General features: G+C 44.9%; 1 protein-coding gene across 1 annotated transcript in view; it reads left to right on the top strand.

Annotated features, from left to right (window-relative positions):
- The window catches only part of LOC122554658 (dysferlin-like), a 283,205-nt gene that overhangs the window by 32,746 nt on the left and 237,546 nt on the right, over window positions 1–12,913 (top strand). Inside the window, exons 6-7 of the mRNA XM_043700348.1 lie at window positions 11,419–11,596; window positions 12,481–12,900. Coding sequence (XP_043556283.1) covers window positions 11,419–11,596; window positions 12,481–12,900 — 598 coding nt within the window. The remainder of the gene's footprint in view (window positions 1–11,418; window positions 11,597–12,480; window positions 12,901–12,913) is intronic.

The following is a 12,913-nucleotide window of genomic DNA, read 5'->3' on the forward strand; positions in this document are numbered from 1 at the left end:
GACCTTATGATGGAGGGAAGGTCATTGGTTATCGTCTATTATATTGGGACTTAAAAATTAAAACTTCATTTGCAAGTATAAGTAATACATAAAACTGACTAAAAATATTCTAAGTATGCTTTAAACAATATGGATACCTCAATTACAGCCATAACATTTCTTCATAAAATCCACAATAGTTTTAGAAATGATCAGAATGGTAAGATGCATTTTCATATGGGCAACTATAAAATCATACACTGTAGTTGGAAAACAAGCAAAAGACCAAAATATACACTCAACTGAAAGATGCTGAAGGGTGTGGATAAACAAAGACATAGGGGCTCCGAGACAGAGCAGTCTGAAATTAAACATTGATGTGCATAAAGTCAGAAAATGCTCACTGTATTATTGTGTTTATAGAGTGCAGAGATAAGTTTATCCATATTATCAGCTGGGCCACAGGTAATAGAATATATATTGCTGATATATCATTAGTTATAGTCAACAAATTCCACAAGAACAAGCTTTAGGAATGTGGGTCCTTCATCTTGATGCAGTAGTTTCAAATAAACCTGTTGGACTATAACGCAGTGTCGTGTGATTTTTAACTTTATGTGGGTAGTCCAAGTTAGTTTATGGTCCACGATAGTGGAGGATTCATTGATGGTAATGTCATTGCACATCAAGGGACAAGGTTTCTATTCTCTCTTGTTGAAGACGGTGATTGCTTGATACTTGTCTAGCTCAAATGTAACGATCCACTTGTCATTCTGATTCTGGATGTCGTGTGAGGGAGACAGTAGTTCATCAGGAATCCAGATCAGCAGGGCAATGCTGTGACTTCAAAGACACCTGGTAAAATTTGACTGGAACTGATAAATTCTGCAGTTGAAACTGAGTCTGAAGTGACCATGAAACTGCCGTCCATTGTAAAATCTCCTCTGGCCTACGTGTAACTCCAGACCGACAGGAACGTCGTTAACTTGTGACTGCCTCTGATATGAACTGGCAACTCATTTGGTTCAACAATAGATAAGAATGGGAACAAATGCTGAACCAACCAGCAATACTCATGTCCCATGAAAAAATAAAATAGGGGTTTTTCTTTGCATTTGACCATGGACTGCTTCAATACCTGAGCAATTGCCAATGTGCTGAACATTGTGTATTCATCAGTAAACATCCCCACTTCTGACCTTACGATGGAGGGAAGGTCATTGATGAAGCAGCTGAAGATGGTTGGGCCTTGGAACTCCTGCAGAGATGTCCTGGAGCTGAGATGACTGACCCCCCAACAACCACAACCATCTTCCGATGTGTCAGGTGTGACTCCACACACCAGGGAATTTGCCCTCTGATACCCATTCATTTCAGTTTTGCCAGGGCTCTTTGATGTCGCCCTCGGTCAAACGCAGCCTTGATGTCAAGGGCTGTCGCTCTCCCCTCCCCTCTGGAGTTCAGCTCTTTTGTCCATGTTTGGCTCAAGACGGTAATGAGGTCAGGAGCTGAGTGGCCCTGGTGGGACCCAAACTGGGTGTCACTGAGCAGGTTATTGCTGAGCAGGTGCTGCTTGATAGCACTGTTGATGACACCTTCCATCACTTTACTGATGATTGAGAGTAGACTGATGGAGCGGTAAGTGCCTGGATTGGATCTGTCCTGCTTTTTATGTACAGGACATACCTGGGCAATTTCCCACATTGTCGGGTAGATGCCAGTGGTGTAACTGTACTGGGACAGCTTGGCTCGGGGAGCGGCAAGTCCTGGAGCACAAACCTTCAGTTTGTGAAGGGATTTGCCAGAATGTTGTCAGGATCCGTAGCCAATGTCCAGCCCCGACAGCTCTTCATGTGGAGTCAATCATAATATTATCAGAATGAGGCACAGGAGTAGGCCATTCAGCCCTTCAAGCCTGTTCTATCATTCGTTATGATCATGGCTAATCTCACCTTGGCCCTAACCCGACTGTCCTGCCTGCTCCCTTTAACCTATATATCAGTTTTAAATTTGCTATCCCTGATCCTAAAACGATGGCCTCTCATTCTAGACTATATCACAAGGGGAAACACCCACTCTACTTTGACTTTATCAATCCGCTTTGGCATCTTAAGCACCACAACCACCAAATACCAAAATTCCATTTGCCTTCCTTATTCCTTTCTATTCCCACATGTGACCCTTCTGTAAATTGTAAGGCTTGGTGTGGAGGAACCGGTGTGGCACTGGAATGGACAAAGTTAAAACTCACACAACACTAGGTTATAGGCCAACAGGTTTATTTCATCACAGCTACCGAATGAAGGAGCAGTGCTCCGAAAGCTAATACTTCCAAATAAACCTGTTGGACTATACCTGGTGTTGTGTGATTAGAATATCGCGTGCAATTCTGGTCTCCTTCCTGTCAGAAAGATGTTGTGAAACTTGAAAGGGTTCAGAAAAGATTTATAAGGATGTTGCCAGGGTTGGAGGATCTGAGCTATAGGGAGAGGCTGAACAGGCTGGGGCTGTTTTCCCTGGAGTGTTGGAGGCTGAGGGGTGACCTCAACATTTAAAAGGCATTTGGATGGGTATATGAATAGGAAGGGTTTGGAGGGATATGGGCCGGGTGCTGGCAGGTGGGACTAGATTGGGTTGGGATATCTGGTTGGCATGGACGGGTTGGACCGAAGGGTCTGTTTCCATGCTGTACATTTCTATGACTCTGACTCTATGACTCTAGAAGGATTAGCCCTCCACCTAGTGGCTTGCCCCAGTACTGCAGGATTCACATTCTCAGCAAGTGCATGTGAAAGAAAAAGCAGAGATCGTTCTTATCAGGATGGCAGCAGATGAAAACGCAATGGAACACACGCTATGTAAAGGCCACAGCGCTCCCATGAAGCCACAGCAACATCTCCAATGATGCAGAAAACTGGAGACTTTGAGGCACAATAGATTCAGTGCCTTTTGGCTGAGTAAATGAGGAGAAATCTAACAGGAGGGTCAGTGACCAGAGGGACACAGAAGTGGAATTGAGTTGTGCAACCTCTTTTTACACAGAGGTTATCATGGTTTGGAATGTGCTTCCCAAGACTGTGGTGCATCGATGTGTCGGTAACTTTCCAAAGAGATTTGATTCGGTTTGACGCGTTATTGTCATGTGCACCGGGATGCAGTGAAAAGTATTGTTTTGCATGCTAACCAGACAAATCATACCTTACATAAGTAAAAACCTGAAAAGAAATGGCAGTGTCGAGGAGAATGTTTGCGTGATCAGGAGATGGTGACTCGCTGTCCAGTTAATGATGTGTATGATGGTGATGCTGGGAGATCAGTAACTGTGTGGAGGAATCTGAGAGCAGAGATGAAGCTGTCAGTGCAGAAGAGAGAGAGAGAGCACTTTGTGGGCAGCACGGTGGCTCAGTGGTTAGCACTGCTGCCTCACAGCGCTAGAGACCCCAGTTCAATTCCCGACTCAGGCGACTGACTGTGTGGAGTTTGCACATTCTCCCCGTGTCTGAGTGGGTTTCCTCCGGGTGCTCCGGTTTCCTCCCACAGTCCAAAGATGTGCAAGTTAGGTGAATTGGCCGTGCTAAATTGCCCCCTAGAGTTAGGTAAAGGAGTAAATGTAGGGGAATGGGTGGGTTGCACTTCGGAGGGTCGGTGTGGACTTGTTGGGCCGAAGGGCCTGTTTCCACACTGTAATGTAATGTAATCTAATCTCAAAAAGCACTTCCCTATCCATGTCGAATGTAATGCATTGTCAATCACAAAGGCTAGATCATTGAGTACATACAAAACTGTGACATTGTGAAACTTGAAAGGGTTCAGAAAAGATTTACAAGAATATTGCCAGGGTTGGAGGGCTGATCCAGATCCTCTGTCTAAACCTGTTGCCTATTTTCTAAGGATCTGTGTCCCTCTGCTCCCTGCCCATTCATGTATCTGTCTGGATACAGCTTAAACGGTGCTATCATGCCCACCTCTACCACCTCCGCTGGCAACGTGTCCCAGGCCCCCACCACCCTCTGCCTTTCGATGCATATCTCCGTTAAACTTTTCCCCTCTCACTTTGAACCCATGACCCCCAGTAATTGAGTTCCTCACTCTGGGAAAAAGCTTCTTGCTATCCACCCTGTCTGTACCTCTCATGATTTTGTAGACCTCAATCAGGTCCCCTCTCAACCTCTGTGTTTTGAATGAAAATAATCCTAATCCACTCCACCTCCCCTCCTAGCTAGCACCCTCCATACCAGGCAACATCCTGGTGAACCTCCTCTGCACCCTTTCCACAGCATCCACATCCTTTTGCTAATGTGGCAACCAGAACTGTATGCAGTATTCCAAATGTGGATGAGCCAAAGTCTTGTACAACTGTAACATGACCTGCCAACTCTTGCACTCAATGAAGGAAAGCATGCTGTGTGCCTTGTTGACCACTCTATCGACCTGTACTTCCACCTTCAGGGAACAATGGACCTGAACTCCCAGATCTCTCTGTACATCAATATTCCCCAGGATCTTTCCATTTAGTGTATAGTTCACTCTTGAATCGGATCTTTTAAAATGCATTGCCTCACATTTGCCCGGATTGAACTATATCTGCCATTATTCCACCCAACTCTCTAATCTATCTATATTCTGCTGCATTTTCTGACAGTCCCCTTCAAAATCTGCTACTCCACCAATCTTAGTGTCACCTGCAAACTTGCTAATGAGACCACCTATACCTTCCTCCAGATCATTTATATATATCACAAACAACAGTGGCCCCAACATGGATCCCTGTGGAAAACCACTGGTCACAATTCTCCATTTTGAGAAGTTCCTTTCCATTACTACTCTCTATCTCCTGCTGCACAGTCAGTTCTCTATCCATCTAGCTAGCACACCCTGGGCCCCATGCGACTTCACTTTCTCCATCAGCCTATCATGGGGAATCTTATCAAATGCCTTACTGAAGTCCACGGATGTGACATCTACAGCCCTTCCCTCACCAATCAACCTTGTCACTTCCTTAAAGAATTCTATTACGTTGGTACGACACGACCTTCCCTACACATACCATGCTGCCTATCACTGATAAGCCCATTTTCTTCCAAATAGGAATAGATCCTATCCCTTGGTAACTTCTCCAGCAGCATCCCGACCACTGACGTTAGGCTCACCAGTCAATAATTACCTGGATTATCCTTGCTGCCCTTCTTAAACAAAGGGACAACATTAGCAATTCTCCAGTCCTCTGGGACCTCACCTGTGTTCAAGGATGCTGCAAAGATACGTGTTAAAGCCTCATGCTAGTTCCTCTCTCACTTCCCTCAGTAACCTGGGACAGATCCATCCAAAACTGGGGACTTATCCACCTTAATGCCTTTTAGAATACCTAACACTTCCTCTCTCCTTATGCCGACTTGACCTAGAGTAATCAGACATCTATCCCTAACCTCAACATCTGTCACGTCCCTCTCCTCGGTGAATAGCGATGCAAAGAAGAATTTCACCCACTTTCTCTGACGACACGCATAACTATCCTGCTTTGTCCTTGAGTGGGCCAACCCTTTCTCTCGTTACCCTCTTGCTCCTTAAATATGAATAAAAGGCTATGGGATTTTCCTTAACCCTGTTTGCTAAAGATACCTCATGACCCCTTTTAGCCCTCTTCATTTCTCGTTTCAGATTGGTCCTACATTCCCGATATTCACCCGATGCTTTGTCTGCCTTCAGTTGCCTGGACCTTACGTATGCTTCTTTATTCCCCTTAGCTAGTCTCACAATTCCACGTGTCATCCATGGTTCACTAACCTTGCCATTTCCATCCCACATTTTCACAGGAACATGTCTCTCTTGAACTCGAATCAACCCCTCTTTAAAAGCCTCCTACATATCGAATGTGGATTTACCAAGTAGCTGCTCCCGATCCACATTCCCCAGCTCATGGTAAATTTTGGAACAGTTGCCAGTCCCCCAGTTTAGCACTCCTCCTTTAGGACCACTTTGTCTTTGACCGTGAGTACTCGAAAGAGGAAATGCAAGAGGAATGGGTTGCACCAAAACCGGACTGGAACCAATTTCATAGGTTAAAAACAAAGACTGCAGATGCTGGAAACCAGGTTCTGGATGAGTGGTGCTGGAATAGCACAGCAGTTCAGGCAGCATCCGAGGAGCAGTAAAATCCTCAGGCAACAATTTCATCGCAAGGGGGTCCAATACTGCCACTCAGGAGGGTTTAAACTAGTGTGGCGAGAGGGGTAGGAAGCAGACCAGTAGGTCAGCACGTGGAGGAGGGGGGTAGGAAGTGGAACAGTAGGTCAGCACATGGAGAGGGGGGTAGGAAGTGGAACAGTAGGTCAGCACATGGAGAGATTGAGGAGAAGTCAAAAAGAGGAAGAACCAGCAGCACCAGGTTAAGGGTCACAATGGGACTGGCCCTCTGATGTGTACTTATGTAATGAGTATAACTGGTAAGGCAGAGGAATGTAGAGCCTGCGTTCATACATGAAATGTTGTGGCCATTGTTGAGAGAAGGATAGGATTGGCGACTCAATGTTCGAGGGTTTAGATGTTCCAGACAAGATAGGGAAGGGTGTAAATGGGGCTGAGAGAGTTGTGTTACTGATTAAGGAGAATTTCAAGGCTGTACTAAGAGGGGACATCTTGGATGACTCATCCGGTGAGGCCATGTGGATAGTACTCCGGAATAAGAGAGGCACAATCACTATGATGCACTCATACTATAGGCCTTCCAATAGCCAGCAGGAGCTGGAGGAACAATTCTGTAAGCAGGTCATATAAACACCACACAGTTGTAGTAGATACTTTGAACTCTCCCATATTGACTGGGACTCCTTTAGTGCCAGGGGCTTAGATGAGGCAGGATTTGTTCGGTGCACCCAGGAGGGTTTCTTGAAACAATATGTAAATAGTCCAATGAGGGAAAGACCCATACTAGACCTCATGTTGCAGAATTAGTCTGGCCCAGTGATCATAGTTGCAGTGGGGGAACATTTTGGGAACAGTGATCATAATTGTGTAAGTGTTAAGATAGAGATTATAATAAGATTGGTCTTCGGGTGAAAATGCCAAATTGAGGGGAGAGGGAAGCGAATTACGCCATTATTAGGCAGGAACTGGAGAAATTAGATGAGGGATGGCTGTTTGAGGGTATCTGACATGTGGCAGTCTTTTATAGCCAATTAATCAGAGTTCAGGACCAGCATATTCCTCTCAGAAGTCAAGAGTGTGGTCAGGCAGCATCCGAGGAGCAGGAGAATCGACGTTTCGGGCAGAAGCTCTTCATTCCTGAAGAAGGGCTTATGCCCGAAATGTCAATTTTCCATCAGAGTTCAGGACCAGCATATTCCTCTCAGAAGTCAAGAGTGTGGTGATGGTCAGGCAGCATCCGAGGAGCAGGAGAATCGACGTTTCGGGCAGAAGCTCTTCATTACTGAAGAAGGGCTTATGCCCGAAATGTCAATTTTCCTCTTCCTCGGATGCTGCCTGACCAGCTGCGCATTCCCAGCACTACTCTAATCTGGACTCTGATCTCCAGCATCTGCAGTCCTCGCACTTTCTACCTGTTCCTATCAGGATGAAAGAGAAGGTTGGCAAGATTTGGGAATCCTGGATGGCAAGAGATATTGGAAGCTTGGTCATACGGAGAAAGGAAATCTCTGTCGGGTTTTGAAAACTGAAATCGGACAAGGAAGCAGGAATGATGTTAAATAAGGAATTAGGAGAGCTGAAGGCAGCCATGAAATATCCTTGGCGAGTAGGATTAAGAAGAATCCCAAGGCAATTTTGTACATATATTAGAAAGAAGAGGGTATTTAGGGAAATTTAGGGATATTTAGGGAAAGGGTAGGTCCACTCGAGAACATAAGTGGGAATGTGTTTGTAGAGCCAGAGGAAGTTGGTGAAGTTCTTAATGAGTATTTTTCATCTGTATTTACCAAGGAGAAGAATATGGATGATGGTAAGATTAGGGAGGTTATGGTGATATTCGAGGGCACGTCGATATTAAAATGGAGGAGCTGCTGGGTGTCTTGAAAAACATTATGGTAGATAAATCTCTAGGGCCTAAAAGGGCCTATCCCAGGATACACAGGGAGGCAAGAGAGGAAATTGTTGGAGCCTCAACAGAGATCTTTCTATCGTCTTTAGCCACAGGTGAGGTCCCAAACACTGGAGAAGAGCCAACGTTGCTCTTTTATTTACACAGGGCAACAAGGATAATCCAGGAAATTATATGTTGGTGAACCTTACATTAGTGTTAGGAAAATTATGGATGACGATTGTTTAGGGACAGAATTTACTTGGTATTTGGAAAAGAAAGGACTTATTAGAGATAGTCAACATGGTTTCATGCAGGGGAGGTATTGTCTCAAATCTTTGATGGCGTTTTCCGAGGAAATGTTGAAGGTGATTGATGAGGGTAGGGCAGTGGATGTTGTCTATACAGAAGTACCTCGATTATCTGAACGAAATGGGCACGCACTATTTCATTCGGGTAATCGATTTTAACTTAAATACTGATCTAACTCTACTGGAGAGTTTGTTTAAATCTATAATTTTAATGAGTCTGCCATTTGGACAAACTAATCATTGCAGTCTATAAATTACGGGTTAAAAGGAGAAGGACTTACCAACACATAAATACTGTATATCAAATCCCAGCATTAAACAAGGTCCTGACAGACTCTATGATCGCAAGAGCATTTGTCAGTTTCTGGGAGTTCAGTCTCGCAGTAGAAAGACAGAAGCACAACCTCGCACATGGGTTTACATTCTCGGGCTTTTCTTTAATGAACTGCCCAGTAACGTGCCAGGAACACTGTAAAACACTTACTTTTGCAAAGGGTTGTGTAACAACCCTTCCTAAAGAATATCCCGTCGCTGCTGCTTGAGCTGCTTGTGTTTCTTTATTTTTGCCAGCATTTTCACGTTTTCTTCAGTACAGGTAATCCGAATACACTTACCCCTTTGATGTAACATTTTTGTGGGACCCTGAAATCTTCTTTGGATAATCCGAAATTTGGATAATCGATATTCGTATAATCAAGGTTCCTCTGTATAGACTTTACTAAATTATTTGACAAGGTGCCTCATGGTGGGCTGGTCCAGAGGATTATGTCACATGGGATTCATGCTGAGTTGGTAAGTTAGATACAAAATTGGTTGGGGGTAGTTGAAGGGGAATGTTTTTCTGACTGGAGATCTGTCACTGGTGGTGTTCCACTGGGACCTCTGTTTTTAGTAACAAATACAAGTGATTTGGATGAAAATGTAGGTGACCTGATTAGTAAGTTTGCAGGCACCCCAAAATGTGTTGGAGTTGTGGATAGTGAAAAAGGTTATCGGAGGTCACAGCAGGCTATAGAGTAGCTGGAAAGTTGGGTAGAGAAATGGTAGATGGAGTTTAATCCGGGCAAGAGTGAGGTGATGCATTTTGGGAGATCGAATGAAGAGGAAAGTACACAGTAAATGGCAGGACCCTTAGGAACAATGATATACAGAGGGATCTTGAGGTGCAAGTCCATAGCTCCCTGAAAGTGGCAACACAAGTGGATAGCGTGGTAAATATGGCATGCTTGCCTTCATCGGTCAGGACATTAAGTATAGAAGTTGACAAATAATGTTGCAACTGTATAATAATTTGGTTAGGCCACATTTGGAATAGTGTGTACAGTTCTGGTCCCCACCCTATAGGAAGGATCTGGAGACTTTGGAGAGAGAGTGCAAAAGAGGTTTACCAGGATGTTACCTGGCTTGGAGTATTGTAACCAAAAGGAAAAGTTGGACAATCTTAGATTGCTTTATCTAGAGTGTCAGAGGCTGAGGGGTGATCTGATAGAAGTATATAAAATTATAAGAGATGTGGATAGGATGGGTAGTCGGAGTCAAATACCAGGGGGCATAGATTTACAGTGAGTGGGGGAATGTTTAAAGAAGATGTGTGAGGAATGTTTTTTACACAGAGGATGTTCGGTTCCTGGAATATACTGCAGTAGAAGCAGAAAAAAATGGCAACATCTAAGAGGCATTTAGACAGACACATGGACAGGAGGGATACGGACCATGGGTAGATGGGATTAGATTTGAATGGCATCGTGGTTGACACAGACATGGTGGGCCGAAGGGTCTGTTTCTATGCTGTCGTGCTTTATTTTATGTTCGATGTTCTGCTCCTATACCTCAGAGATTTGAAGACAAATACCCGAGTTAGACTGTTGGTGGAGCAAAATCTTTCATCCAGAAGAGAGCACAAGTCTTTCAATGGAATGCATTGCTGTTGGATGTTTTTGACTGACTTCTTTCAAGATTGCCCATCGTTTGTATACTGTCAGAGCATTTCACTGATCGGCTTTATGTTTTGGATTCTTAGTTGCAATTACGGTTTGTTCCTTTCAATCTCAAATCAATTGTGTTATGATCACTATTTCTGCATAGGAGCTATTACAGTGAGACTTTTTAACTCATTTATCAAATCTACCTTGTTACACAGTACTAGTTTTAAAATGGCTTTATCCCTGTTTGGTTCCACAATCAGAAATAAATCCAAAAGGGTATTTTGGAAAAGCATCTTTACTCCGAGGTGGGTTGGAACTCACTATCACAGGGTCTAGTTCAAGTAAATAATAGAGATGATTTGGAGATGCTGGTGTTGGACTGGGGTGTACAAAGTTAAAAATCACGCAACACCAGGTTATATTGGAAGCATTAGCTTTCGGAGAGCCACTGCTTCGTCAGACAACCACCTGACGAAGGAGCAGCGCTCCGAAAGCTAGTGCTTCCAATTAAACCTGTTGGACTATAACCTGGTGTTGTGTGATTTTTAACATAATGGAGATGGATCGAAGAGGAAGTGCATGAGAAGGTTGGGAAGGTAAGGGGGTGGTTGGGGCCTGGAATGCATGGCCTGGGAGGGTGGTGGAGATGGGAAAACGTCACAACCTTTAAAAAGGACTGGAAATGTCATGGAGATGGTGAGGACTGCAGATGCTGGAAAGTCAGAGTTGATAAAAAAAAAGGTGGAACTGGGAAGGCACCGTGGGTCAGGCAGCATCAGAGGAGCAGGAGGGTCAATGTTTTGGGTAGGGCACTTCATCAGTCCTGAAATGATGACTCTCTCGCCCTACTGATGCTGCTTGACCTGCTGTGCTTATTCCAGCACTTGAAATGTCATAACATCCAAGATTATGGGTCTAGCTCAGGAAAGTGGGACTAGGGTAATACTAGTGTGGTGTATTTTTCATGGTACAGACTTGATGGGCTGAAGGGCCTCCGCTGCATGTTTCCATGACCCTGATGAAGCAGTATCAGGAATGCTAACCTAGCCTGGACCTGATGGGTGGTGTTTTCTGCTTCCAACCTCACCATCTCCTCACTGTCTGCTGGGTTAGTCACCAAAAAAGCTTCCTCCACCAAGTGACCGTGCCTTCCTGTTCTTCTTCCCCCCAGAAACACCTCCGTCGCCGTAAGTTCCACCTGTGTGCCGTCTTCTACTCTGCCACCATGCTTCAGGAAGTAGGCGATGCCATCCAGTTTGAGGTCAGCATCGGTAACTACGGCAACAAGTTCGATGCCACCTGTCTGCCCTTGGCCTCCACCACCCAGTACAGCCGGGCAGTGTTCGATGGTAGGTCAACCATCTCTACACTATTAGTGTCGTTTGACGTGTGTGCAAGTGAATAGGGGATTTAATTTCACATGAACCCAACTATGGGAGTCTGTGGGGAAGGTCTTACTCTGATTTCCAATAGTCAGGCCTTGACGTTGTCTAGGAAACATTAGGAGGTGAAATGAAATAACTGCACACAGGCCACTATCCTGTCACTAAGTCGCCCTTTATGTACACGTGCACTGTACATAGGCAATGACCTGCTAGCTCACAGTCAGTCCTCAGACTGAGAAGATTTCCTGGATCTTCTTTTTTTTTTGCAGAGACAACTCTCAGAGTTAACAGAACCTCTCGACACTCCTGTGTTTTTTTTAATTACCCCCAACACTACTGCCTAACTGCAGTAGTGCTTATTTTTCCCCAGTACCCATGGTGTGTGTGTGTGCAGGTGTGAGACACAGTGAAAGACACAAGGTGCACAAATCTTTATTCAGTTTCCACCACCAGGAAGAAAGGAAACACCCGAGTGGCCAGTGACAAGCAGTGCCCTTCACATCAAAGGGCAATGCTGTGTGATCAAACAGTGAAGGGGAGGGCAGGGATTAAATCAAAATGGAATTGGACAGGGAAATAACCTCCAGTTTATATCTGTCAGCCAGGGCTCCCTGATTGGCCCAGTCAATGAGCATTAATGTTTTTTCAGTCAAAAATATTGACGCTGATGTTTTTTTTATCTCTGGGGCTTGAATTACTCAGATGTTATTGTTGAAAGACTGTCCATCATGCATGGGGGCAGGTACTACAGAATGATATTGGGAAGGAAGGTTCAGGGAAGGAGGGAAGAGGTTGCCAGGATGTTGGCTAACCTTTAGGGATAATGCTCACTCCTTACTCTTTCTCAGGTTGCCATTATTACTTCCTGCCCTGGGGAAACGTGAAGCCAGTTGTGGTCCTGTCATCATACTGGGAGGATATCAGCTACAGGATCGATGCACTGAACATCCTGCTTAACGCTGTGGATAGACTTGTGAGTGTTGATGGGAGTGACGGAGGCAATGGACAAAGTCGAGGGAATACAAAGAGTGGCACAGAGGTTTCTGGGGCGATGGTTATTGTGGGATGGGGCAATGGTGCCTGTGCTGTGCCCTGGACCATGCTGTTATGGACTCGCAATGGTGCTGATGGGACAATGGGAGGTCAGCGACAGGCGCTGGAGCTTGACTCAACCGAGAGGGAAATGGCATCAGAAATCTTGCTCCCATCCGCATGCCCCATGATGGGACCCAGCAATCCCCTCAGGCACTCACTCGTCCCCCGATACAGTTCCTTCTCCTG

The sequence above is a fragment of the Chiloscyllium plagiosum genome, chromosome 1 (genome assembly GCF_004010195.1).
Source record: "Chiloscyllium plagiosum isolate BGI_BamShark_2017 chromosome 1, ASM401019v2, whole genome shotgun sequence".
NCBI classification, from domain to species: domain Eukaryota; kingdom Metazoa; phylum Chordata; class Chondrichthyes; order Orectolobiformes; family Hemiscylliidae; genus Chiloscyllium; species Chiloscyllium plagiosum.